The sequence below is a fragment of the Chelonia mydas genome, chromosome 3, assembly GCF_015237465.2.
Source record: "Chelonia mydas isolate rCheMyd1 chromosome 3, rCheMyd1.pri.v2, whole genome shotgun sequence".
NCBI classification, from domain to species: Eukaryota; Metazoa; Chordata; order Testudines; family Cheloniidae; genus Chelonia; species Chelonia mydas.
In genome coordinates, this window is record NC_057851.1 from 185,482,262 (window position 1) to 185,508,754 (window position 26,493).

The 26,493-nt window shown below is 47.5% G+C and overlaps 2 protein-coding genes and 1 long non-coding RNA gene across 6 annotated transcripts in view; 1 reads left to right on the top strand and 2 right to left on the bottom strand.

Moving 5' to 3' along the window:
• The window catches only part of LOC122465236, a 30,756-nt gene extending 29,711 nt beyond the window's left edge, over positions 1-1,045 (bottom strand). The window contains exon 1 of the mRNA XM_043543939.1: positions 578-1,045. The gene's annotated coding sequence lies outside the window, so the exon portion shown is untranslated. The remainder of the gene's footprint in view (positions 1-577) is intronic.
• A 1,319-nt stretch (positions 1,046-2,364) lies between these two features.
• On the top strand, positions 2,365-12,115 carry LOC122465240. Its single transcript, XR_006289932.1, has 4 exons — positions 2,365-2,442; positions 4,007-4,012; positions 5,632-5,636; positions 12,100-12,115. It is a non-coding gene; the product is annotated as an uncharacterized LOC122465240 (long non-coding RNA).
• Positions 12,116-12,350: 235 nt separating this feature from the next.
• LOC102936502 (butyrophilin subfamily 1 member A1) overlaps positions 12,351-26,493 on the bottom strand; it is a 54,068-nt gene continuing 39,925 nt past the window's right edge. For all 4 annotated transcript variants that reach the window (XM_043543924.1, XM_043543925.1, XM_043543922.1 and 1 more), the window contains 8 exons: positions 24,750-25,031; positions 23,792-23,908; positions 22,221-22,241; positions 21,558-21,578; positions 15,807-15,827; positions 15,094-15,114; positions 14,962-14,988; positions 12,351-13,073 (listed from right to left, as the gene is read on the bottom strand). In XM_043543924.1, the coding sequence (XP_043399859.1) occupies positions 12,568-13,073; positions 14,962-14,988; positions 15,094-15,114; positions 15,807-15,827; positions 21,558-21,578; positions 22,221-22,241; positions 23,792-23,908; positions 24,750-25,031 (1,016 nt within the window). In that variant the 3' untranslated portion in view covers positions 12,351-12,567. The remainder of the gene's footprint in view (positions 13,074-14,961; positions 14,989-15,093; positions 15,115-15,806; positions 15,828-21,557; positions 21,579-22,220; positions 22,242-23,791; positions 23,909-24,749; positions 25,032-26,493) is intronic.

Genomic DNA, 26,493 nt, shown 5'->3' on the forward strand with positions numbered 1-26,493 from the left:
GTAGGAATAGAGCCTGTTCCCTGGACCCTGCTGCCCCCTCCTCTATCTGATCCTGGGAGTGAGCCTCTCCCCAAAGCCATTGCAAAGTAATTGGAGTGAAAAGAACGGCCCAGCCAGGAGAGTGTGAACCTTCCCAGCACCTCTGCCGCAGGAGTCACCCTTGGGAGGTGACCGGGGACTGGGAAGGGGACAGGGTAACTCCTGTTCCACTCGGAGGAAGGACAGGGGCATGGTGGGGCAATGTGCCCCCTCTCCACCTCTAGGACCCGGGGGGGATCAGGCCCCACACTCCCACCTCTCAGTGATGCCTTCAGCCCCCAACTCCTTCAGAAGCCCATAGCACAGAGACCCTCCCTCCCCCACAGTGTCCTGGACTCCCTGCGTGGTGTCTCACCTGCCCCCACCTGGAGCATCATGGACCAAAGTGGCAGCATCTAGTATCAGTGGGGTTCATGTGGCTCAGGCCTGACACCTGGGCTGGGGATCCGCCCCCAGAGCACTGGTTGACTGCCTCGGCCCAGGGTGGATTCTCACAGTCCCCTCCTCACCACTTCCTGAGCCCAGCCTGGCTTCTCACCTGAAACAAAGCAGCAGCGCACCTCGGCCTCACTGCTTCCTGATTCCCAGGTGCTGCTGCTGTCTCGTGGGGAGTGGGCCGAGCTGCTGGTGCTTGGACAGGGTTCCTCCACCTCCTGCCTTCGGGAGGCTGGAATGTACTTAGTCACCGGGAACGGCGATGCCTCCTGCTGGGAATCAGGGCTGTGCTCCTGGGTCCTGTGCTTCCCACACAACAAGCCCCAGAGCCGCCCTGTCCGGCTCCCATCCTGGGTTGAGTCCTGTCTGCCCAGCCGCATCCTAGGACAGCTCCATTTCGGCCTCCCTGGTGCCTCTCCCACCTCAGCGCCTGCGCTGGGAGCGGGTTTCCTCTGCCAGAAGGCTGGGTGCTTCCACCTCCTGGCTCGGCCGGGAACTCCTTCCCCTTAAGAGGGGACAAAGGGACCGCTCTGCTCCTGGGGAAGATGGCAGCTGCTTCCCTCAGGCTCTGGGGCAACCTGCAGAGCCTTCTTCCACAACATCCTCAGGAGCCTGGCCATCCTGGAACCGAGTGAGGAGCAGGCGTGAGTCTGGGTCCAAGGCAGCCTCTCACTAACCGCCCTATTTGGTCCCTCCCCATCACTGTCCCTGCCAGAGCAGCTCCTCCTCCCCACACAGGGGTGCAATCTACACACAGTGCCAGGAGTTCACTGCATCATCTGCTCCCAACGTTGCCCCTCGTCATCCCTGGTGCAGCAATACCCTCAAGGGGAGTCTCCTCCTTTTCCAGCACTGGGGTCAGTCACAAAGACCACCTGTCACTTTGGACAAGCAGCTCCCTCCTCCATCCCAGGCCACACTCCCCCTCCAGCCTAGAGAAGGAACAGAATCCAGGAGTCCAGATTTCTCCTGGGAAACCATTCCCCACGTCAAAGTCCCTAGGCATAGCAAGCCCAGGGTCTCCTTGTTTCCCATTGATTTCCATGCTCAGCAGCTCACAGGTCTAGCCCAGTTCAGAGACTCTCAGCCTTGGGAACAATCTCCCACAAGGAAAGGGCTGGGAGCCCCATTGCTGGGACCTTTCCAAACACACTGGAGACGGCTCTGGAGAAGCCCCTCCCCTGACTGAAAGCAAGGGACTCCTGGGGTCAGTTTGCAAATCCGATCTCCTTTCAGAGAGATTCTCTCCCCCTCTTTCTGCCTCTCCCCAGACACACAGGGGATACCACAGAGCAACCCTAATGTCACTCACTTGCTTTAGGTGATGAAGCGATGCATGGTGGATGTTCAGGGTTTCCAGCTGTTGCTCTCCCACCTCCTCATTCTCCAAGCCCAAGGCAGGCTGGAAACTGTGGTGACCAGAGGAATTACCCTGCCAAGCCAGCAGGCAGGGTGATGACACTGGGTGATCGACTGGCTGTGAAAAAAGAGTCTGTCTTATTGCCAAGGGACGGAGTAACTCAGTCAGCAGCAGGGGGTGCAGAACACTGCCTGAGTGCGGGAGGGACAGCGCCTCCGAGCTCCTGACATCCCAGCACTTTACACACCTTCCTGGAGCCTGCTGCTCTTAACAATTTCAAAATAATAAAATACAAATAAAATAGAATATTTCAGCTCTTCTATTATCTCATAATCTTATTTGAGAAAACGTGATAGGACACCTCTTATTATGCCCTGCTCCGAGTGACACTCTCCAGTGGATCCCCATCCTCCCCGCACCGTGAGGTAGGTAAGAGCGGATTGTTATCCCTACTTGAAAGAGGGAGAAGCTAAGGCTGAGAAAGGAGAATTGACTTGTCTTAGGTCACACAGCCAGTCAGTGGCAGAGTTGGGAATAGGACCCAAGAGCCCAGACTTTCAGACTAAGCATCGCATCTTGAATTTCATACATTCAATAACCTGAATAAAGTGCTCTCAAATGAACAACCACAGTTCAAAGTAATTATTCAGAAAGTATTTTAGAAGAACTGGAATGTTAGAGAGAATCATGAACTGCTCAGAGACAATTAATACAGAGAAGCAGCAAAATCTGTCAACCATATGACAGGTTAGGTCTTATTTACTTGGTCTTAAAAGAGACCAGCAAGGACCTGAGTCAACTCCCTGTCAATAACCCCCTGCTCAGATAATCAGGGTAGAGGGGCGGAAGGCTGCGGGTTCTAACCAGAGCGCCCAAAGGATAGCCCCAGTCACCGGTGGGGATCACTGTCCGAGCACTATTTCAGTCCCACATTTTTGGGTGGACATCCCACAATGGGAGCTGCAGAGACCCCCCGACACACACACACACACACACACACACCCCTCTCCTGATGGTGGGATGGGGTACTGGGGAAAGGACAAAAGAAGTAAGAGATGAAGAGAAAGGAGGAAGAGATGGAGAAAAAGGTAAAACCAAAAGGATAAATCCTAATGTCCCCAGTGATTCTAAGGGACAAAATCCTAGGTGGGGAAAAAAATTCTGCCACCTTAAACTAGTGTTTTCCATGCCTAGATTTCAGCTGGCACCAGATGGATCAGACTGAACAGGTTCCAAACCTCTCAGAAGCTCTTACCTTCTCAAGAGGAACATCTGTTTTCTCGTAAAATCTGTAAAAGGAAAGGAGGAAACTCCAAGGGGGTTCCTCCTCGCACTCACATACGTGAACCCTAATACTCTCTCAGTTCTCAAAGAGAGACCTCGAGAAGGAGACTTGCTGAAGCAAAGCCACAGTGATCTGTTGACTTTCCCCTGGCCCTGCGCCCCTCTCCTGCCTGGCTGTTGTCAGCATCTCTCTGTGAGGTCAATACCTCCCCATCACCTTTGACCAATAGGCTGAGCTCCTGCAAAAGGCCTTTGTGATCTCACTGCCACACCCACCCTTCCCCTCCACAGCTAATGTCCTGCTGCTGGCCAGACTCAATGAGGGTTCATTCTGGGAAGCAAGACAGCTAGACACAGGGGTGCACGGAGTGCAATATACACACACTGCCAGGAGTTCATTGCATCATCTGCTCCCAACGTTCCCCTTCGTCATCCCTGGTGCAGCAATACCTGGGTAGTCTCCTCCTTTTCCAGCATTGGGGTCAGTAACAAATACCATTGGTCACTTTGGACAAGCAGCTGCCTCCTGCCATCCCAGGCCACACTCCTAACCCAGGCTAGAGAAGGAACAGAATCCAGGAGTCCAGACTTCTCCTGGGAAACCATTCCCCACATCAAGGTCCAACTCAGCCAATCGGGGTAGAGGCTGAAGGGCGGGAGGCTGCGGGTTCTCACCAGAGAGACCAAAGGATGGCCCCGGTCACCGGTGGGGATCACTTTCCGAGCACTATTTCAGCCCCACATTTTTGGGTGGACCTCCCACAATGGGAGCTGCAGAGCACCCCCCAGGACACACACACACACACACCCCTCTCCTGGTGGTGGGATGTGGAACTGGGGAAAGGACAAAAGAAGTAAGAGATGAAGAGAAAGGAGGGAGGGATGAAGGAAAAGGTAAAACCACCCAAAGGACAAACCCTAATGTCCCCAGTGATTCTAAGGGACAAAATCCTAGGTGTTTGGCTGAAAATTCTGCCACCTTCAACTAGTGTTTTCCATGTCTAGAATTCACCTGGCATCAGATGGATCAGATGGAACAGGTTCCAAACCTCTCAGAGGCTCTTACCTTCTCAACAGGGATGTCTGTTTTCTCGTAAAATCTGTAAAAGGAAAGGACAAAACTTCAAAAGGTTCCTCCTCGTGCTCACGTACGTGAACCCTAATACTCTCTCAGTCCTCAAAGAGAGACCTCGAGAAGGAGACTTGATGAAGCAAAGCCACAGGGATCTCTGACGTTCCCCTGGCCCTGCGCCCCTGTCCTTCCTGGCTGATGTCAGCATCTCTCTGTGAGGTCAACACCTCCCCATCACCTTGGACCAATAGGCTGAGCTCCTGCAAAAGGCCTTTGTGATCTCACTGCCACACCCACCCCTCCCCTGCAGAGCTGATGTCCTGCCGCTGGCGAGACACTTTCGAGGTTTGAGATACTAGTACCCTGTGGATCACCCCACTCAATGAGGGTTCATTCTAGGAAGGAAGCTGGCTAGACAGTAAAACATCAGAGGCTGCTCCCAATGCTACACTCAGTTTTTCAGAAATTAGTAGACTGTATGGCCAGAAGAGGCCATTACAGCATCTCATCTGACCCCCTGCATATCACAGGCCCCCTGTAGATCACAATAGCTCCTGTCGGGGCGAACACATTCCAGAAAGGCATCTCGTCTTCACTAAATGACATCAAGAGATGGAGAATCCACCACTTTCCTTGGTAGATAGTTCCTGTGGTGAATCATCCTCGCTGTTGAATATTTGTTCCTTCTTTGAAATATGAATTTCTCTCTTTTCACCTTCCAGCCATTGGGTCTTGTCATACCGTGCTCTGCTAGATTAACGAGTCCCTTCATACCCAATATTTTCTCTCCATTAAGGCACTTCAACACTTCAATGAAGTCACCTTTCAATCTTCTTTCAATAAGCTAAACAGGTTGAGCTCTTTCAATAGCTCACTGCAAGGCATTTTTCTCCAGCCCTCAGAACATTTGGTGGCTCTTTGCTGCCCCAGCTCCAATGTCTCAACATCTTTTTCAAATGAGAACACCAAAACCATATTACAGGGTATGTCTACACTACGAAATTAGGTCGAATTTATAGAAGTTGGTTTTGTAGAAAGCGTTTTTATACAGTCGATTGTGTGTATCCCCACACAAATGCTCTAAGTGCATGTAGTCGGCGGAGCGTGTCCACAGTACTGAGGCAACCGTCCACTTCCGGAGCGTTGCACTCTGGGTATCTATCCCACAGTTCCCGCAGTCTCCGCTGCCCATTTGAATTCTGGGTAGAAATCCCAGTGCCTGATGGGGCTAAAATATTGTGGCGGGTGGTTCTGGGTAAATATCGTCAGGCCCCCCTTCCCTCCCTCCTTCCGTGAAAGCAAGGGCAGACAATCGTTCTGCACCTTTTTTCTTGAGTTACCTGTGCAGATGTCATATCACAGCAAGCATGGAGCCCGCTCAGCTAACCTTCACCGTATGTCTCCTGGATGCTCGCAGACGTGGTAATGCATTGCTACACAGCAGCAGTTTATTGCCTTTTGGCAGCAGACAGTGCAGTATGACTGATAGCCGTCGTCGACGTAGTCCTGGGTGCTCTTTTAACCGACCTCGATGAGGTCAGGGGCGCCTGGGCAAACATGGGAGTGACTCAGCCAGGTCATTTCCCTTTTAAGTTTCGTCTCATGGCGAGTCAGTCCTACCGGCAGTGCAGTGTCTTTTAATCAGCAGCCAGCAGATGATGGCCAGCAGTCATACTGCACCGTCTTCTGCCGAACACTCAGGAGATGATGATGGCTAGCGGTCGTACTGCACAGTCTGCTGCCAGCAAGATGTATAAAGAGAGATGAAGTGGCTCAAAACAAGAAATAGACCAGATTTGTTTTGTATTCATTTTCTCCTTCCTTCCTCCGTAAAATCAAAAGCCTGCTAAACTCAGTTTTTGAGTTCTATCCTTGAGGTTTTGAGTTCTATCCTTGAGGGGGTCATTCTGTTTCTCGCAAAGCCACCCCCTTTGTTGATTTTAATTCCCTGTAAGCCAACCCCGTAAGCCATGTCGTCAGAGCAACGGCAGACAATCGTTCCGTGCCTTTTTTCTGGGCAGACACCATATCACGGCAAGCATGGAGCCCGCTCAGATCACTTTGGCAATTAGGAGCACATTAAACACCACATGCATTATCCAGCAGTATATGCAGAACCAGAACCTGGCAAAGCAAAACCAGGCAAGTAGGCGACATCAGCGCGGTGACGAGAGCGATGAGGACATGGACACAGACTTCTCTCAAAGCACGGTCCCTGACAATGTGGGCATCATGGTTCTTATGGGGCAGGTTCATGCCGTGGAATGCCGATTCTGGGCTCAGGAAACAAGCACAGACTGCTGGGACCACATAGTGTTGCAGCTCTGGAACGATTCCCAGTGGCTGCGAAACTTCTGCATGCATAAGGGCACTTCCATGGAACTTTGTGACTTGCTTTCCCCTACCCTGAGGCGCACGAATACCAAGATGAGAGGAGCCCTCACAGTTGAGAAGCGAGTGGCAATAGCCCTGTGGAACCTTATAATGCCAGACAGCTACCGGTCAGTCGGGAATCAATTTGGAGTGGGCAAATCTACTGTGGGGGCTGCTGTGATGCAAGTAGCCAACGCAATCAAAGATCTCCTGATATCAAGGGTAGTGACCCTGGGAAATGTGCAGGTCATAGTCCATGGCTTTGCTGCAATGGGATTCCCTAACTCTGGTGGGGCCATAGATGGAACCCATATCCCTATCTTGGCACCGGAGCATCCAAGCAGGTGAGTATATAAACCAAAAGGGGTACTTTTCAGTAGTGCTGCAAGCACTGGTGGATCACAAGGGACGTTTCACCAACATCAAAGTGGGATGGCCGGGAAAGGTACATGACGCTCGCATCTTCAGGAACTCTGGTCTGTTTCAAAAGCTGCAGGAAGGGACTTTATTCCCAGAACAGAAAATAACCCTTGGGGATGTTGAAATGCCTATCGTTATCCTTGGGGACCCAGCCTAGCCCTTAATGCCATGGCTCATGAAGCCGTACACAGGCAGCCTGGACAGTAGTCAGGAGCTGTTCAACTACAGGCTGAGCAAGTGCAGAATGGTGGTAGAATGTGCTTTTGGTCTTTTAAAAGCGCGCTGGTGCAGTTTACTGACTCGGTTAGACCTCAGCAAAACCAATATTCCCACTATTATTACTGCTTGCTGTGCGCTCCACAATATCTATGAGAGTAAGGGGGAGACGTTTATGGTGGGGTGGGAGGTTGAGGCAAATCGCCTGGTTGCTGGTAATGCACAGCCAGACACCAGGGCGGTTAGAAGAGAACAGGAGGGCGCGGTGCGCATCAGAGAAGCTTTGAAAACCAGTTGCATGACTGGCCTGGCTACCGTGTGACAGTTCTGTTTGTTTCTCCTTGATGAAACCCCCCGCCCCTTGGTTCACTTTACTTCCCTGTAAGCTAACCACCCTCCCCTCCTCCCTTTGATCACCGCTTGCAGAGGCAATGAAGACATTGTTGCTTCACATTCATGCATTCTTTATTCATTCATCACACAAATAGGGGGATAACTGCCAAGGTAGCCCAGGAGGGGTGGTGGAGGAGAGAAGCACCAGGAGGGGTGGTGGAGGAGGGAAGGACAAGGCCACACAGCACTTTAAAAGTTTAAAACTTATTGAATGCCAGCCTTCTGTTGCTTGGGCAATCCTCTGGGGTGGAGTGGCTGGGTGGCCGGAGGCTTTGGGAGTACAAAGCAAAGGCTTTGGGAGTACATTCAGGAGAGCCGCGAATGCCAGGGCAAATTTTTCATTCAACATGCTTGCTTTTAAACCATGTACCGTATTTTAAAAGGTACACTCACCGGAGGTCCCTTCTCTGCCTGGTAGGTCCGGGAGGCAGCCTTGGGTGGGTTTGGGGGGTACTAGCTCCAGGTCCAGGGTGAGAAACAGTTCCTGGCTGTCGGGAAAACTGGTTTCTCCGCTTGCTTGCTGTAAGCTATCTGCAACCTCATCATCATCATCTTTTTCGTCCCCAAAACCTGCTTCCGTGTTGCCTCCATCTCCATTGAAGGAGTCAAACAACACGGCTGGGGTAGTGGTGGCTGAACCCCCTAAAATGGCATGCAGCTCATCATAGAAGCAGCATGTTTTGGACTCTGACCCGGAGCGGCCGTTTGCCTCTTTGGTTTTCTGGTAGGCTTGCCTCAGCTCCTTAAGTTTCACGCGGCACTGCTTCGGGTCCCTCTTATGGCCTCTGTCCTTCATGCCCTGGGAGATTTTGAAAAATGTTTTGGCATTTCGAAAACTGGAACGGAGTTCTGATAGCACAGATTCCTCTCCCCATACAGTGATCAGATCCCGTACCTCCCGTTCGGTCCATGCTGGAGCTCTTTTGCGATTCTGGGACTCCATCCATGGTCACCTCTGCTGATGAGCTCTGCATGGTCACCTCTGCTGATGAGCTCTGCATGGTCACCTGCAGCTTGCCACGCTGGCCAAACAGGAAATTGAAATTCAAAACTTCGCGGGCCTTTTCCTGTCTACCTGGCCAGTGCATCTGACTGGAGAGTGCTGTCCAGAACGGTCACAATGGAGCACTCTGGGATACCTCACAGACGCCAATATTGTCTAATTGTGTCCACAGTACCCCAAATTTGACCCAGCAAGGCCGATTTCAGCGCTAATCCCCTTGTTGGGGGTGGAATAAGGAAATCGATTTTAAAAGCCCTTTAAGTCGTAAAAAAGGGCTTCGTTGTTTGGACAGGTGCAGGGTTAAATCGATTTAACGCTGCTAAATTCGACCTCAACTCCTAGTGTGGACCAGGGCTTACTGATGCTGTGTCACCTCCCTATCCTGCTCACAGCTCTGCTCCTACATCTAATGATGGCTTTAGCTCTGTTCACCACAGCATCACACTGGGAGCTCATGTTGACGGGCTTCTCCACTTTGGCCCCGAAATCCCGTTCAGAGTCACTGCTTTCCTGGACACACTTCCCCATTCTGGAGGTGTGACCGGCATGCCCTGTTGCTAGCTATAGGACCTTGCATTTGGCTCTGCTCAAATTTCTTTGCTTTGAATAGGTCCAGTTTATCAAATGAGCCAGATCCCTCTGTATCACTGCCCTCTCCTCATCAGTAATTACCACTCTGCCAGTATTTTGTCACCCACCAGTCTTCTCAGCAGGGATTGTATGTTCGCTCCTAAATCACTGATAAAAATTATTTTAAAAAATTTGCCCTTGAGAGCTTCTTCAGAGCCTTAGTACCCAGGACCTGCTCCCCACAGCACAGTGAGAAAAGGCCGTCCAGCCCTGCTGGTACATAGTGGAGAAGCAGAGAACAAACACACCTTTAAGACCTGTGTTGTCCATTGGCTCTGAAAAACAGGTGGGGATCAGCAGCTTACAAATGCACCGCAGGCCTGTAGTGTAGACAGGTCCCAACGGTCTCTCGGTTTCCCACCCTCTAAAATGGGGAGAACCAACAAAACCTTGATTAGCTCTATTTGATAGTTGGGGAAACCGAGGCACACAGCAGTGAAGAGACTCACTCATAAGCCCAAAAGCAGGAATAGAAAACGGCAGGTCTTCTGATAGCCAGTCCTGGGACCTAGCCCCGCTTATCCTGGCCTTGCTGCTCTAACTTTGGTCACAGCCTCCTTGTCTTTTCCTCCATGTCCCTTAACCCCATGTCACTGCAGAAGAAAGATTTTCTGTTAGCCAGCTGGCTCTAATGCACGTGGATGTCATTCCAAAAGACGTGGTCTTGCTCAGTCCCATGTTATGGTTGGCGGAAGGAACCACTTGGTGACATTCTAGGGCCTGAGTTATACAGGAGGTGCCACTAGATGCACATAATGGTCCTTTCTGACCTTAACATCTGTCAATCTCTACATTTTCTGCTGCTAGGAAGATAACTCTGGACCTATTTTCTCTCATTCACTTTCAGTTGGAATGATTTAAATCCAGGCCAAAGGATTTCCTCTTCCATTGTGTCTTCAGCATCTTTGAGAGCAAACAGTTACTGTTAGCCCACAGGTTTCCAGTTCCAACCTGACCCAGGGTGACATGGCCAGGAAAGGGGTTGGAGCTGAACTGCACCTAGCCCAGGTTATGCAGCTCCCTAGGGTGAAGGCAATAATTCTGGGGGTCACGTGACAAGCAGCAGCATATGACTAGGACCCAGGCCTCCTGAGAGATATAAGTGCAACCTGTGCTCAGCCAGAAGAGAGACCCCAAGGGGAGCAGGCATGGGACGGGCTTGGATAGTCCTTTAAAGGTCAGGGACAATTTGTGTGCAGGTGGTTCCCAAGCTGGATTGGGGAAACTGCCTCCTATTTGCACCCCCCGCTTCCCCTCTCCCACAGAGTCGAATTCAGAGTTTAGAAACAGAAAGGGGTATTTCTCCAAGGTGCTCCAAGGGCTCTTTGAACACCATAGCTTGTTTACAAATATAAATGCACGGTGCTCTGAAAGGGTCCATGATGATAGGATCTGCCAGAACTCAGCTCTATTCATTTTAAAGAATAAAGGACATTTGCCCCCAGGATCACTATGGACGTTAAAGGTTTGAAGATTGCTCCAGTTATCCTGGGAGACCCATCTTATTCCCGGCTTCCCTGGCTCATGAGGCCATTCACAGGCCACATGGACAAAAGGAAAGAACTGTTTAACTGTTGCCCCAGTAATTGCAGAGTGACAGTGGAGTGTGTGTTTGTCCGTTTTAAAGGAAGATGGTGCTGTTTGCAGAATAGGTTGGAGGCAGGAGAAAAAAGTGTGTCAAAGATTATAGTGGCATTTGGTATTTTGCCAAATATTGGGGAGAGTAAGGGAGAAAATATTAGCAGTGGGTGGGAGGTTGAGGTGCAGAGACATGCTCATTGGGTCCTACCAGCAGCATGTGCTGCAACAGGGCACTTTGGCTTTGAATTGCCTCCAGGAGCTGCCTGTGCCTCTCCCTATATTTTTCCATGCTGTCTTTGGCCATGGCGACACTGTCCCTGGCAATTGCCACCTTGTCTTTGGCCACTGTAACGATCTCCCTGGAAAGATCCCTGTCTGTTTCCCTGTCGGTCTCCAAATTCCACCTCCACTTCTCCACTGTTTTTAGGTATTTGTGGTAGGCGGGTAGGGAACTCTGCAATGAGATCCATAAACATTTCAACTTTTTTTTCCCACTCAGGCTAGACAGCCAGTCAGCATTGATAGAGGCCTGTCCTTGAGAGTGTGGCCACTGAGCTTGCTGTGACTCAGGGAGTAGGAAAAAACCGACAAGTTGTTATTTTTCTTATTCCCAAGAGGGTGGTATCATTTTTACATGCATTTCAGACTAACCCTCCTGGAGATTCTTCAGAGATGGTAAGTGCTGTGTGCATGAGGAAGGCTAGATCGGGATATTTGACTGTGCAGTATCTGCTCTTTGAGTTTGCCATTTGCATCCGAGACTGCAGAAGGCTGGGAATTGTGTAATTGGCATTGTAGTTGTGCTGTGCCTTCGAGGTGCTTATATAATGTCAGAGGGCTAAGTGGAAGGCATCTGGGAGCAAGCTGGATTGCAAACCCCTCGACATCTCTGAAGGAGGCCACATATCCATTTTTATACTGGATTGTCCCCTTTTTTGGTCCGATACACAACGGAGGACGTCATTTTGAAGAGCATGCCACTCTGCCCCCGCTGGCATGCAAGGTCACACTGGCAAGTGCAGGGTAGTGCACTCTTCCAAATGACATCCCCCAGGTAGCGTGACCTTACATGCACCATGCGTATGAGGTCGCACAGGCAGGGGCAGGGTCATGCCATTCCTGGAAGTGCCAGAATGTATGGTATTCCAGGAACATGTGAGTGGCCCCTGTGACAGGTTTAGTCACAGAGATCCCCTTGGGACTGTCACCTGCGGTGCTGCAATTACCTCTGAGCCCGTTTTCCCTGCCAGCCTGGGACTCCAGAACCCTGCCTTGTTGAGCCACACATGCTAGCCTGCTGCAACCCAGACTCAGGGTCTGGGCCACCCCCCAAAGCTGCAGACTTTAACCAAAAACAGCTCAGCGGGTTACTTCTCCAGCACCCAGACACCCAGTTCCCAATGGGATCCAAACCCCCAAAAAATCCGTTTTACTCTGTATAAAGCTGATACAGGGTAAATTTGTAAATTGTTCACCCTCTATGTCACTCATAGAGAGATATGCACAGCTCTTTGCTCCCCCAGGTATTAATCACTTACTCTGGGTTTATTGATAAACAAAAGTGATTTTATTAAGTATAAAAAGTAGGATTTAAGTGGTTTCAAGGAATAACAGACACAGCAAAGTAAGTAGCTAAGCTGCTACTAGACCTCTCAAGGTCCCTTCCAGATCTATGATTCTATGAAAAGTAGCACTAGAAACCAACCACCCCTCCACCCCCGCCGCCCACACACACACCTACCTACCTGATCTCCAAATGTCTCAGGTGGCTAGTGTGAGGTGGGAACAGACCCAGAAGAAGGGGAATATTTTCTCCCCAGTGAAAGAAGCTGTGAGGCTGGCGATCAGATCACCATTATCTGGGTTGAAAAATGTCACTTGCTCAGTTTCATAGTTTACATAGATCCGTACCTTCTTGGGTGGCTCACTCAGTGGCAGGGGGCTCTCAGGGGCGGTGAGAAGTGAATAGTGATCCCTGGTCTGTTCTAGCCCCCAGATCCCCTCCTCGGGGGTAAATTTGATTTGTTCTTTCCTCCTCACAGACTCTCTGGCGACCCCTATGACCCAGATTCTCCCCATCTCCTCCACTTCCCAGTAAATTCTCCCTGAAGTGAATCCCTCAGAGCCCAGCACACAGGAAACTTGGTCAAATCTCTTGAGATTCTCACACAGAACCTGAGGTTTGGATTGCCATGTCACAGTCTTCAGGTCCTTAGACAGCTTCAGCCCAGGATTAGCTGTGGATGGATCCAGAGCCACCTTCACTTCTGGAAGAGAGAATCAGAGCATCAGAGGCAGAGCTCAGCTCTGGGGGAGAATTTAGCAGCCCTGCTCTGGCCAGGACAGCCCCTAATTTTCTGTCTTGCTGCCAGGAGCTGACACTACTAGAGCTGGCCAAGGATTAACTGCAGCTCCCTCCGCCCAGGTACCTGGATCTGCTGCTGTGCTGTTTGCAGGTCTGGGATGGCTGGGTCTAGGCCCACCCAGGACTAAGGCCCATCCACTCAACTAATGGAGAGGAACCACTAAGCCCAGGCCACAGTTGAGTACCTGGGACAACAAAGGAGAAACCAGGAGCAGGAGTGAGCTAAAATATGAGGGATCTGGAGGGGGACACCGAGCAGAGAACCCCTGCCGGCACCCCCCAGCCCCCACCCGCCATAGGCCTCTCAGAAGTCAGTGGACACTGGCCAGAGGTGTGATCAGACAAGGGAGAGTAAATAGGCCACACAGTCACAGAGCACCACCCCCGTCCAGCTTCCGCCTCCTGGCGTGATGGATGCTGTCTTGGCCAGCACCAGGAGGAGGCTGAAGAGGAGGTCCTGTGACTTAGCTGTCTCTGCCTCTCTCCTCCCTTGCTGTCTCTTCTCCTTTGGTACTCTGCTGACACTGGTCCTGGCATTTGCTCACGGGCAGCAAACGAGGAGTGGGGGTATCACTACACTCCTGCCAGGACCCTTTGACCTGCGCAGAGGTAAAGGGATCCCTGCCCGGCTTTGGGGGAAGAATGGGGTTTCTGTGGCACTAAAACCCCATTCAAAAAAAAGGGCTTGAATGCCACTCTGGAGTGTTCTGGCACCATTCCAGAGCTGCCTACCGCTGCCATTTCTTGGGGAAGATTGTATTGACCAGGTGCACATTATTTGTAAATACACAAATTAGCACAAGAAATAATTTGTAGACATTTCACACATGAAGCTTCATAAAATATTGCAGCTATGGTTGTAACAGCTCTGGCCTTCTTCATGGGCATACACACACAGATTTGCATCAAAATAACTAAGGACATGATATCAAACTGACTGAGTTATTTTGGTTCCAGTTACCAGGTCGGCAAACTCAAAAATATACTAGGCCCAGAGAATGAAGTTAAGATCCCAGGGGGTTTCAAAATGCTTAAGTGACTTAGTCAAAACACTTAGTACCTCAGGGCTCAGTTCTGCTTGGGGGCAGATGGCATGGTATGGTATTGCCACTCTTACTTCTGCGCTGCTGTCTGCAGAGCTGGGCCCTCAGTTAGCAGTTGCCACTCTCTGGCCACCCAGATCTGAAGGCACAGGAGAAGTAAGCGTGGCAATACCGCGATCCCCCTAAAATAATCTTGTGACCCCTCTGCAACTCCCTTTTCGGTCAGGACCCCCAATTTGAGAAACACTGGTCTCCACCATGAAATCTGTAGAGTATAGGGTAAAAGCACACAAAAGACCAGTTTTCACAGGAGAAGACGAGATTTCACAGTCTGTGGCGTGTTTTTCATGGGCGTGAATTTGGTAGGGCCATAACTATAGTTATAGATATCTTGCTACTAGGAAGAGAATATTCAGCAACTTAATGATTAGATAATGTCAATACAGGGTCAATATTCGGCATAAAACAAGGACTAACCCGAAAATGCATGGCTAAATTCAGTGGAGAATTAGGTCCATAATGCCTAGGAGAAAATATCCCCTCACTATTCACCGCTTTACCAAAGGGGCACATCCCTAGTCTATAAAAAAACTAGGGAACCATCTGTCTCTTCCCATCCCCACTGAAATTACTATTTTTAATCCTTTACTTTTCACGTGAGACTCATTCATTGTAAAAGAGGGGGAAGCAGAGAACTATTGGGGTCAGGTCAGATTTTGACACTGGTAAAACATCAGCTTTATTTACCTCGATATACTTGAGTTTTTCTCCAACCTGAAACCAAAAACAAGCATAGAGGTGAGAACTCCCCTGAACACAGATAGTCTGAGTATGACAACAATTCTCACAGAGTTTAGACTAAAGATAAAAGGAACTTACAAAGATCAGTCTTGAGCTCGTCTAAAAAACAAATAAAAAGAAATTAATATCTAATAAATTACAAAGAAGCTCTTGTTCAAGTAAGCCCATATTTTGATAATGGTTTTGCTCATAAAGAATTCCTTTACTTAGAAACTGAAACCGAAAACTTAGTTAACTTTAAGTTAAGGTTAATATTATCAAAACAAACTGTATAGTCTAGTATAGTGATAGATAGACAGACAGACAGATAGATAGATAAGAGGATGCGTAGAACTCCTCCAATAGCTGTTTCACTGGAGGAATGGAGATGAGAACTCTACTGAACACAGACAGATTCATAGATTCATAGATATTTAGGTCAGAAGGGACCATTATGATCATCTAGTCTGACCTCCTGCACAACGCAGGCCACAGAATTTCACCCACCACTCCTACAAAAAAAACCCTCACACCTATATCTGTGCTATTGAAGTCCCCATATTGTAGTTTAAAGACTTCAAGGAGCAGAGAATCCTCCAGCAAGTGACCCGTGCCCCATGCTACAGAGGAAGGCGAAAAACCTCCAGGGCCTCTTCCAATCTGCCCTGGAGGAAAATTTCTTCCCAACCCCAAATATGGCGATCAGCTAAACCCTGATCATATGGGCAAGATTCATCAGCCAGATACTACAGAAAATTCTGAGTATGATAACATTTCTTGCAGAGTTTATACTAAAGATAAAAGGAACTTACCAAGCTCATCCTGGAGCTTTACTAAAAAAACAAATAAAAATAAATTAATACATAACAAATTACAAAAGAGCTCTTGTTCGATGAATACATATTTACCTAGCTACTGAAACTGAAAACTTAGTTAACTTTAAGGGAAGGTTAATATTTTCAAAACAAACTATAGAAGTATATCTCTATATCTATATAGATATATAGATCAGGAGGATGTGTAGGACTGGTCGAATAGCTATTCCATGGGAGGAACTGCAGCTTACACCTGCTGTCCTCTAATGTAGGTAGTCCTTTAGCTCAAATGGTAGCAGGACATACTACAATATTAAAGGGCTGGGATGCAAAATTTAATGATGTGGGCTGAAGACATCTTAATTACAGATTTTTTTAAAACTAAAAACCTATGAACCTATTAACAAACTATGTTGAAATGATGTTATTTAGGTTGCCAGGTCAAGCACTCAAAATTAGAAAATGCCAGAATTAAGTTTCCTTGTACAACTTTAATTCAGGCCCCTTTTGCATACGCATACAGTCTTTAATGAAATGATCACATAGTAGTTTTTCCACAGGACCCTTGTCTCATTCCATACACAGGCCTATTCAATCCCCATGTAAACCAAAAGGGCCTCCAGGACCAGAAAAAAAAAACATGGATCAATTGATTCTGGGGAACAACAACTGAAAAAACAGGAATGGAAGTGCGGGTCACAGGTTTACAATCAGGGTTCCAGAGGGAAGACATGGAGCAGAGAACATTGGAAAGTGCACACTGCTCCTCAAAAGAGTCCAGGAAGCTAGCTGATACCGTGCAGAGGAACTCTGCCGAGAGATGTGAATGGACAAGTGCACAAAATTGAGTCCCACAGTCTTAGTCGCAGGGAACTCCTCCATCTAACTCCTCCTCCCTGATTGATATATGGCCAACAGGAGGTTGAGGAGGAGGTTCCACAACTTCATGGAGCCAAGGATAGGAAATGCATAAATAAAAAGGTACAGGGAAAAGTGCAACCAGAACCTCAACAAGAGGTTCTGGAGGAGGCAGAAAAGGGACTGCAACCTGATGCATTGTAGGTATGCATGTGCCAGGGCCTCCATCTCACCACAATAAAAAACATCACGGGAGTCTGAAAACCACATCAGCAACACATCCATGAACTGGGGTTCAGCAAGGAGGCCTACACACTCGGTGACTACAACGGACCTGGCTGCAGAGATCAACTTCCAGGTCCTGAGGAGGTTCTTGTGAAAGACCAGCAGCCTTGAGAGATCTTGAGGGAGACCTCTTGGATGGAGATAAAACAGCAGCCAGTCATATCAGAGCCTTTGGAGGTGGCTGAGGAAGGTGTGCTCCATGTCAGACTATGCTCAGCATAAAGGAGATTCTACAGGGCCTCAAGTGGAAAGCATGGACCTTGTTGTGAATGCAAGCTATGCCGTTCCCTCCCTCTTCCAGAGGGAGGCTCACAATACCTTCAGAGACCTAGTGCTTCCCCAGCCAGAAGAAACTCCAGGACTTCCCTCTGAAGGTTGGCCAGAGTATCCAGGGGTGGGTTCAGGTTGTTGAACTGGTGTCCAAATGACTGGAGGATAGCTAATGTGATATGAGTCAGCAGTGTGCCCTTGTTGCCAAGAAGGCCAATGGCATTTTGGGATGTATAAGTAGGGGCATAGTGAGCTGATCGAGGGACGTGATCGTTCCCCTCTATTCGACATTGGTGAGGCCTCATCTGGAGTACTGTGTCCAGTTTTGGGCCCCACACTACAAGAAGGACGTGGATAAATTGGAGAGAGTCCAGCGAAGGGCAACAAAAATGATTAGGGGTCTGGAACACATGACTTATGAGGAGAGGCTGAGGGAACTGGGATTGTTTAGTCTGCGGAAGAGAAGAATGAGGGGGGATTTGATAGCTGCTTTCAACTACCTGAGAGGTGGTTCCAGAGAGGATGGTTCTAGACTATTCTCAGTGGTAGAAGAGGACAGGACAAGGAGTAATGGTCTCAAGTTGCAGTGGGGGAGGTTTAGGTTGGATATTAGGAAAAACTTTTTCACTAAGAGGGTGGTGAAACACTGGAATGCGTTACCTAGGGAGGTGGTAGAATCTCCTTCCTCGGAAGTTTTTAAGGTCAGGCTTGACAAAGCCTTGGCTGGGATGATCTGATTGGGGATTGGTCCTGCTTTGAGCAGGGGGTTGGACTAGATGACCTCCTGAGGTCCCTTCCAACCCTGATATTCTATGATTCTATGATTCTATGATGCCAATTTTTGAAAAGGCCTCCAGAGGTGACTCCAGCAATTGCAGGCTGGTAAGTCTGACTTCAGTATAGGGCAAACTGGTTGAAACTATAGTAAAGAACAAAATTGTCAGACACACAGGTGAACATAATTTGTTGGGGAAGAGTCAACATGGTTTTTGTAAAGGGAAATCATGCCTCACCAATCTACTAGAATTCTTTGAGGGGGTTAACAAGCATGTAGACAAGGAGGATCCAGTAGATAAGTGTATTTAGATTTTCAGAAAGCCTTTGAAAAGGTCCCTCACCAAAGGCTCTTAATCAAAGTAAGCAGTCATGGGATAAGAGGGAAGGTCCTCTCATGGATTGGTAACTGGTTAAAAGATAGGAAACAAAGGATAGGAATAAATGGTCAGTTTTCAGAATGGAGAGAGGTAAATAGTGGTGTCCCCCAGGGGTGTGTACTGGAAAAAGGGGTAAACACTGGGTTATCTGTAGCACAAGAACAGGAGGCGAAAGAATGTTGTAGATGGTACTGCAGACTTGAAGTATCCTTTCTTTCACATATAGTGCCACTCCCTCACCAGCATGACCTGCTCTGTCCTTCCGATATATTTTGTACCCTGGTATTACAGTGTCCCATTTATTATCTTCATTCCACCAAGCTTCTGTGATGCCTATTATATCAATATACTCATTTAATATGAGGCACTCTAGTTCACCCATCTTATTATTTAGACAGCTAGCACTGGTATATAAGTACTTGAAAAACTTGTCACTTTTTAGCTGTCTCCCATTACATGACATAATTGAACGGGACTTTTTTCATTTGACTGTTTCTCATCAGATCCTACCTGTATTTTATCATCTTCCATCCTCTCCTCCTTACTAGGACATAGAGAATCTCCATTAGAAGATTCTCCCCTAAGGGATGTCGCTGTCCGAAGGACGTGCTCCTCCGCACCTGTCGGCTTCCCCCCAGCCCTTAGTTTAAAAACTGCTCAACGACCTTTTTAATTTTAAGTGCCAGCAATCTGGTTCCATTTTGGTTTAGATAAGTTCATGGAGGACGGGTCCATCAACGTCTATTAGCCAAGATGGTCAGGCACACAACCCCATGCTTTGGGTGTCCCTTAATCTCTGACTGCTAGAAGCTGGGACCGGATGACAGGGGCTGTATCACTCAATATATTGCCCTGTTCTCTTCACTTCCTCGGAAGCATCTGGAACTAGCCACAGTTGAAAGACAGGATATGGGGCTTGATGGATCATTGGTCTGACCCAGTAAAGGCTGTTCTTATGTTCTTATTAGGAGCATCAAAATATTTTGGTTCGACAGTATAGACACGTTTTGTTTCATAGTGTTAAAATGTTTGATTTCAAGTTTCTTGTGTTCAGTTATTTCATTTATACCTGTATATTACATTAAAATATTAAATATGGAGCACAGACATAATACTATATGTATTATATAAATACAATATAATTTAAAAATAATATTTTAATATAATATAAAAGTCAAAACAAAATGAATTAAAACGATGATGTCAAAACAAAACATTTTGCCGTTGTTTGACGTCACGTTTCATCTTTTTCCTATTGAAAATTTCATCAAAACATTTAAATGAAACGTCATCTTTTGTTGGAAAACTCTTCAGTTACAAATTCTTTGACCAGCCCTAATTGTTGCAGGACTGTGTGTCCCTAATCTCTTTCATTGTCCTAAACTCAAGGTTTAACTCAGGAAATAGCTATGTCTAGGAATCACTGGGCTACTAGTAGTCTGTCGACAGACTCCAGGAGGAAAAGGTTCGGCCCAGACCATTCATGGTGCCTTTGCTGACAGAGTCAGAGAGGGGTATGACTGGGCTTCAACCGTGGAGAAGGGCATCACCAAGATGGCCCAGCCCCTCTCCTCCCAGTGAGGCTGGCAGCCTTGCTGGCTGTGTTTAGAAAATCCTCCACGTCATCTTCCAGGCCAGTATGGGCCTCAAACACCCAAGAGACACCCCCCCGGTGGTCTTTAAATTTCCATCCAGGACAGATCTGTGAACTGCCACAGGAGACCTTCTCTCCGCTGGTGAGTCCTTTCTTGCTCAGCCAATTGCACTTCTGTCTGCCAGCCCATGAACTGCTCCTGCTGCTGACAGAGCTGAGTTTGCAGCAGCTGCAGCCGTGCAGTGGGGTCTGCTGCTATAGCTAGGCAGGATCATGAGGTTGTTGCATCAGTAGAAGAGATCTTCCATGATCTCTCATCCCATTAACGACATCATCCAGAGAAAAAGAGACAAACTCTCATTTTCCCCCCTCCTTTGGAGACATTTACATACAATTGCTAACACATTGTCACTGGCCCGAAACGTTTACCTCTCTCGCTCTCCATTTCTGATTTAAAGAAAAAAAAGGAAAAAATATGCAATCTCATGCTGTCAGGTACCTGAGGATAATTCAGACTGTAATTTAATGTAGCTGCGCTGTGATTATTAAAGAGATTGACTGACAGTGTGACATGGATAGACCTCTCTCTGGAGGCCAGAATACAATCAATCAGAAGCTAGAATATCTTAATGTAGATTTAGTTGTTGCTTTATTTTATGTCTTTGTAAGTAGATGAATTTTGATGTGTTCTTTCAAAATTATGACGAGAGCATCACCCTATGAGCTTGTTTTTCTCTAATTTGTCAAAAAATGCAAATATGCCCTTCCTTATATCTTGCATACCATTCTGTAGGGCACATTTCAAAGAACATTACAACAAACACAAAACTTCCCCAAACTCTTTTTAAGCCTGAACTCCATGCTGAGCAGATGTGCCACCAGCCTTCCCACCCCCCCCAGAAAAAATCAAAAAAGAAAGTATTTTAAACTCTCAATCTTTTATAATTGTGGAAATTAAAACTTACGGTTCCACTTTTAAAAATATTAAAAAATAAAACTACTGAAAACCATACTTAGTCACCCAAACAAATTGAACTCTAGCAAGAAGTCAATATAGGAGTAAAGCTTGTGAGTAGAGAACTGAAATCTTGGCACTGGTTCTACAGCATACTTGTCTCTGATACTAAATGTGATCCTTCAACATGACCCTGATCTCATTCTGTGTTAATGCCAGAATGTTATGATCTCAGCTTTGGAATTTATATAGAAATGCTCAAGCTTAACTGGCAACAATGGTTTTGTGTTGGAATATCCTTGTTTTGTGTAAGTGTAGGGATGTGGGTGTGCATGGAGTTGGCAAGGGTCAATGTTGGTGAGGTGGTGGGAAATGATTGTGGGGGTCATGGCAATGTGGAAAGGCAAGTAAGAGTCATGGGCCAGGATGCGACTCACGAGTGAGAGTGTAGAGGCAGAGTCAGGCAGCTGGTGGAGACCATCTGAAAGTTGAAGGGCAGAGGGAGACTTGGGCGAGGAAGACAGAGGGAGTTGGGGGATGTGTAATGTCAGGTCAGGTGGGTATGTGGATCAGGGAAGTTGCATCCCCTCGTGGAACAAGGTTTATAACAGGGAGAGGGTTATGACACTTACCAAGGTCAGCAACGAGTTTCCCTAAAAACAAGAACAGAATGTATTGTAGGTTTCTCAATAGCACATCACATAAATAATTCCATAAGAGTTCGGGCTCAGGGCCTACTTCAGTCCCATAAAAGTCAATGGAAAGACAATTATCCCAAATGGAAAATGCTATTAACTTTACGAACTTGAGGCTGTGGTTAAAACAAACCATAAAATAATGTTCTAGTGAAGAAATTTATCAAAACACAAGTTTAAGATGTCAGAAAGGCTGGAAATTCACAGTTCTGCTTCTGAGACTGACCTTTTCCCAGCCACTCTGCCCCAGCCACCATCTACATAAAGGTTATGTTATAAACTTAGGAGGAAGTGAAAAACACCTTCACCTCATTGACATCCCAGTGAGTGACAGAGTGAAGGGTCACTGTAACGTACACTTGCCTCCACCCTATGCCTGTCCATGTGGGGCAAACTCCTGCCATCCTTGGGGCTCTCTGGGGTGCACTGCAGAGACTTGCAGGGTAGGAGCAGGGTGGGCAGCAACTCTGCTTTGCATGTAATAACCACCAAGCTGACCATTCGTTCATCAGAACCCTTAACAGAGGCCCGGAAGGCACCAGCAACTTGTTCCAAAGCTCGAGATGCCCCCCCACTGCAGTTCCCATAGAAGAGCCTTACCTTTCTCTGCAACATGCGCCGCTATGAGAGAAGGGGAGAGACTTGTTAGAAAGGAGGAGAGTCCAGTACAAATGCTGCACAGTCTACAGAGCACTGGTTTGCTGGTAATGAACTGTATCAACAGACTTCCACTAGAACCACTCCCACTGACCCCCTTGTATTGTGTCTCCCGGGGCCTGCACTTGCCTGATACGTAGCGCTCCTCCCGCCTGTGGTTAAAGTTCTCCTGTTCAACTGGAACCCAAACCCTGTAACATATTTGTGCAGCCTCCTCAACTGACTTGGAGAATAAAGATCAGCTTGGCTGGATTGGACTGGGTCTGAGCTAGGCCCAACAGCATGAAACTAACCAAATCTCCTCAGCTACCCAGGCTTCAGTCACAGCCCATTTCAATACTCCTGTGGAGAACAGCCTCCTGTGCCTGACTGGGAGCCAGCCCCTGAGAATGGCTATCCACGCTGAACTTGGGAGTACAGAAAAATACAGAATTGCTGGAAAGGAGATAGTGACTCCGCAGCCCCATAGGATTGGGCACCATTGCTTCACCCCTGTGCAGGATAAAAGATTCTTTGAAAAACCGGGCTACAAGAGAGGAAATGGGACTGACACTACCAGAGCTAGCAGGCAAGTTGTGAGTCTCAGACACTGCAGTGACGAACATCATGGGAAAGCCAATGAGGAAATGAATAGCTCCATATTCAGAGCAGGGTTTGGGTGGTGACAGTCAACAGTGCCACGCTGCAGGAAGGGAAATAATAATTGCAGGTGTTATTTTTAAAGTGGTCTCTATTTAGCTAATCATTGGTCCTCTGCCTTAGATCTTGATAAGCTAAAGGAAGGGGGCGACCACCTTCGTAGACAGGGCCCTGAGAGGCAGGGGTTAGAACCCTAGCCTGGGACTCGCACCATGGCTCAATTCCTGGCTCTACCACAGACTCTCTGTGTGAGTGAGGGCACGTCACCAAGGGCTTGTCTCCACCTAAAAGTTGGGCTGCTTTAACCCTGCTGCTGTACAATACCTGGCTGTGCTCTCTGCTAAGGGTTGTGAAGTGCACAAAACCAATCAGAGGCATATGTAAGCCCAGAACTCTCATTTCCAAGCCCACTGCAGTGTTCTTAGGCTAAGGGCATTTTGACAGGTGAGCATCTCTCTACTGTGCTGCACAGGTGCTCTATTAGCACTCTGTTTTTCCAAAGGGAAGGGCTCATCATTTCATATTGTAAATCATGGACATTGGTTTTGGTATTTGGTTTCATCCGTTATTAGCTATGGGAATCCAGTGATATGTTTCATATGGCTCCTAGGCCCTTCATTTATTTCCCAAGATATGGGCAAAAAAGTAATGGAAGACTTCAGATTTCCCTCACAAATTCCACCCGAGGGCCTGTCCTGAACTCCCAGTTTAGGGTAATCTGACTTTTCTTTAGAAATTTAGAGAGGGTGCAAAATGTGGCTTCACATAAAAATGTAGCTGCATCTTTAACTGCGGAGAAGCCACCTCCACTCTCATCTCATTTATATTTTAAAGCAAATCTCTGAGTACACTGTAGTGCCCCCTTATAACTTTACCTTTTGCCTTGTGTTGCTTCCAGAAGAAGTAGCTTGCTGTGAAAGTGAGAAAACCCAAAACAACTAGGAGTATGTACACAGCCACCTTCCAGGGGTAGCCTCTCAGGAAGAATGGATCTGTAAGACAAAGCCTCATCCTCATTAACTTGGAAACATTGACAGAACAGATGTGTGCGACCTTTGTGGTGATCATGGCATTGTGCCACTGGTTGGAAGCAGAGGTGGGCAGGAATTTTTCAACTAAATTGTTTTGGTTTTTTTGTCAGAAAATGCCACTTCATCATAACCAAATATTTTTACAGGAAAGGGTTCCTGGGTCCAGGATGGGATTTCTGGTCAAAACCAGAGAAGGAGTGAAACCCCTGAATATCCACTAGCCTAGTGGCTAGGACACTCACAGAGGATATCCAGGGTCAAATTCCTGCTGATTTGGAGCAGGGATTTGACCTAGCAGACTATTGTGACTCTTCTCTCTCTTGTTTTTAATGAAAACTTTTGAAAAGTGTCAGTTTTGTCCCCATGGGGAAAAGGAATTTGTTTTGAAAACTAGAAAATCTTCATGGGACAGGAAACCATTTCCCTCCCAGCTCCAGTTTGTGAGAGCCCATTCTGGCTGCACAAAGGGGCCTTTTCTACACTACAGAAATTTTCCAAGCCTCCCTCTCCATTGTGAATGCCAATTCAACTCCAGGCATGTTAAGTGTGTTAACAATAATAAGACACACTATTAAACACTCCTCCCCCCAAAATTAGCCATGTTTCATTATACTTCATCTGCAGCTTGGAAGGCCGGTTCATGAAGTCTAACCTCCCCTAAATTCACCACACATGGTGTTTAATGAATAGCCTCTGAGCAGCTCTATTCACATGCATGTTATAAATCCAATATTTAAATTAGCCCTAAACATACCCCCTTTTTGGTGAGTGGCTGAACTGTGTGGCTTTGATGAACACCAACCTGCAATGTAGACCACAGACTCTTTCCATGGGTTGAGGTGGGAGTTCCTGACAGAGCAGGACAGATCCTGAATGGAAGTTTCTGTTGCAATAATGGAAATTTGTGCTTCAAACAGGCCGCTATCACGTTGAGTTATTTTTTCTGTCAGGGATGGTAAGCGCTTCCCACTGAGGTCTCTCCACTGCACCTGGGGCTCCGGGTACCATCCAGCAGATTCACACACCATGTGGATCCCTCCGCTCTGGTAGCTGTCGATAGAGATACGAGGAGTAGAACCCAGACCTGGAGGGAAATGGAGTGAACCTGTGTGAACCCTACACAAGCATTATGCATCTCTTCAGCCTGGAAGGTAAGCATTTAATTCTTCAGGAGAAGGGAAAAGTGGATCATTATCCCTCCTGCAGAAGGGCAAGAGCCTTTCGCTGTGTCACTGCCGGGCTCTGGCTGTGAGAAGTGTTTCATTATTGCCTGAGTCCTAAAGCTGGAAGCCTATCTCAATGTGAATAGCATATTTCAGCTCCAGGATAAAATGATAGGCCGTATCATTGAACAGAGAGAGCAGCCCAACTAAACTGGCTGTGAGCTCCAGGAAATAACAATTCCAGTGGCAGGCAGTTGAAGCCAGACAAAATATGGTGCAAATTTTTCACAATGTGTGTACTTAATCACTGGAACAAAGGACATGGTGGATTCTCCATCTCCTGTAGTCCTTCAATCAGAATTGTAAGTCTCTTCCTTAAAAATAAATTAATTAATAAATAATTGCTCTAGCTCACCCATAAGTTACTGGGCTGGATGTAGGAATCACTGGGTGAAATTCTCTGGCCTGTGTCATACAGAGGATCAGATTAGATGATCATAAAAGTGCTTTCTGGCTTTAACATCTATGACTCTATGGAATGTTTGAGGGGCTGAGGACTAGAAACCTTAAGTATCAAGCTGCAGTAGCAGATGAGCAGTTACTGCACAGCCTTAGTACAGAGTAAGGGAGAGGAGCATATGTGGCCTGTTGCCTCCCCCCGGCCCCCACTCTCTCTCTCACACACACACACACATTTGCGACCAGGACTCATATGACAATTGTCTACAGAGATGACATGCAGAAGCAGATTGAGCCAGTGGTAAAAATTAAGTGCCAGCAGGTTAAGTGTTAACAATCTCAGATCCACGCAGGTGAAGATTTAACAGCAATCAGTGCTGTAATTCTCTACTCATGCCTCAGGCCTGTTTGTTTGAGAAGTTCAGTTATTTATTGGGACAAGTTTAAAGAATGAAGAAAGGGTGATGCAGCAGTATATTGTATTTATAGTCTCTTTAAAATTAGTTGTTTAATCACCAGAAGGCCTCCCATTTTCAGGGGTCTCTCACATGAAGCAGATACATGCAGGGGCTGTATGCTTAAAGTTTGTAGGAGCCATCTTGTCATGTCATAACGAGAGTTCTGGTTTAAACTTTATATCCCTGATCCTGCTCTGTTTCCTGAAGTCTGTAGCACACTCATAAGGAAGATACTCTCAGAAGCCTGACAATGCTAGAAAGCAAGACAAACCTAGTGTAGACACGGTTATACTGGCAAAGATGCGACCTTTCCCTGTAAAACTTGATTTGCTCAGTGTGGGTGAAATAAGGTGGTACAAAGTCACTTTGCCAGTATAAGCCACCAGGAACACTTTGCCGGTATAGTGTATGTAGTACAAAGAGGGCCTGAAACATAAGCCCTTGTATCAGAGGCCTGGTGTGAGGC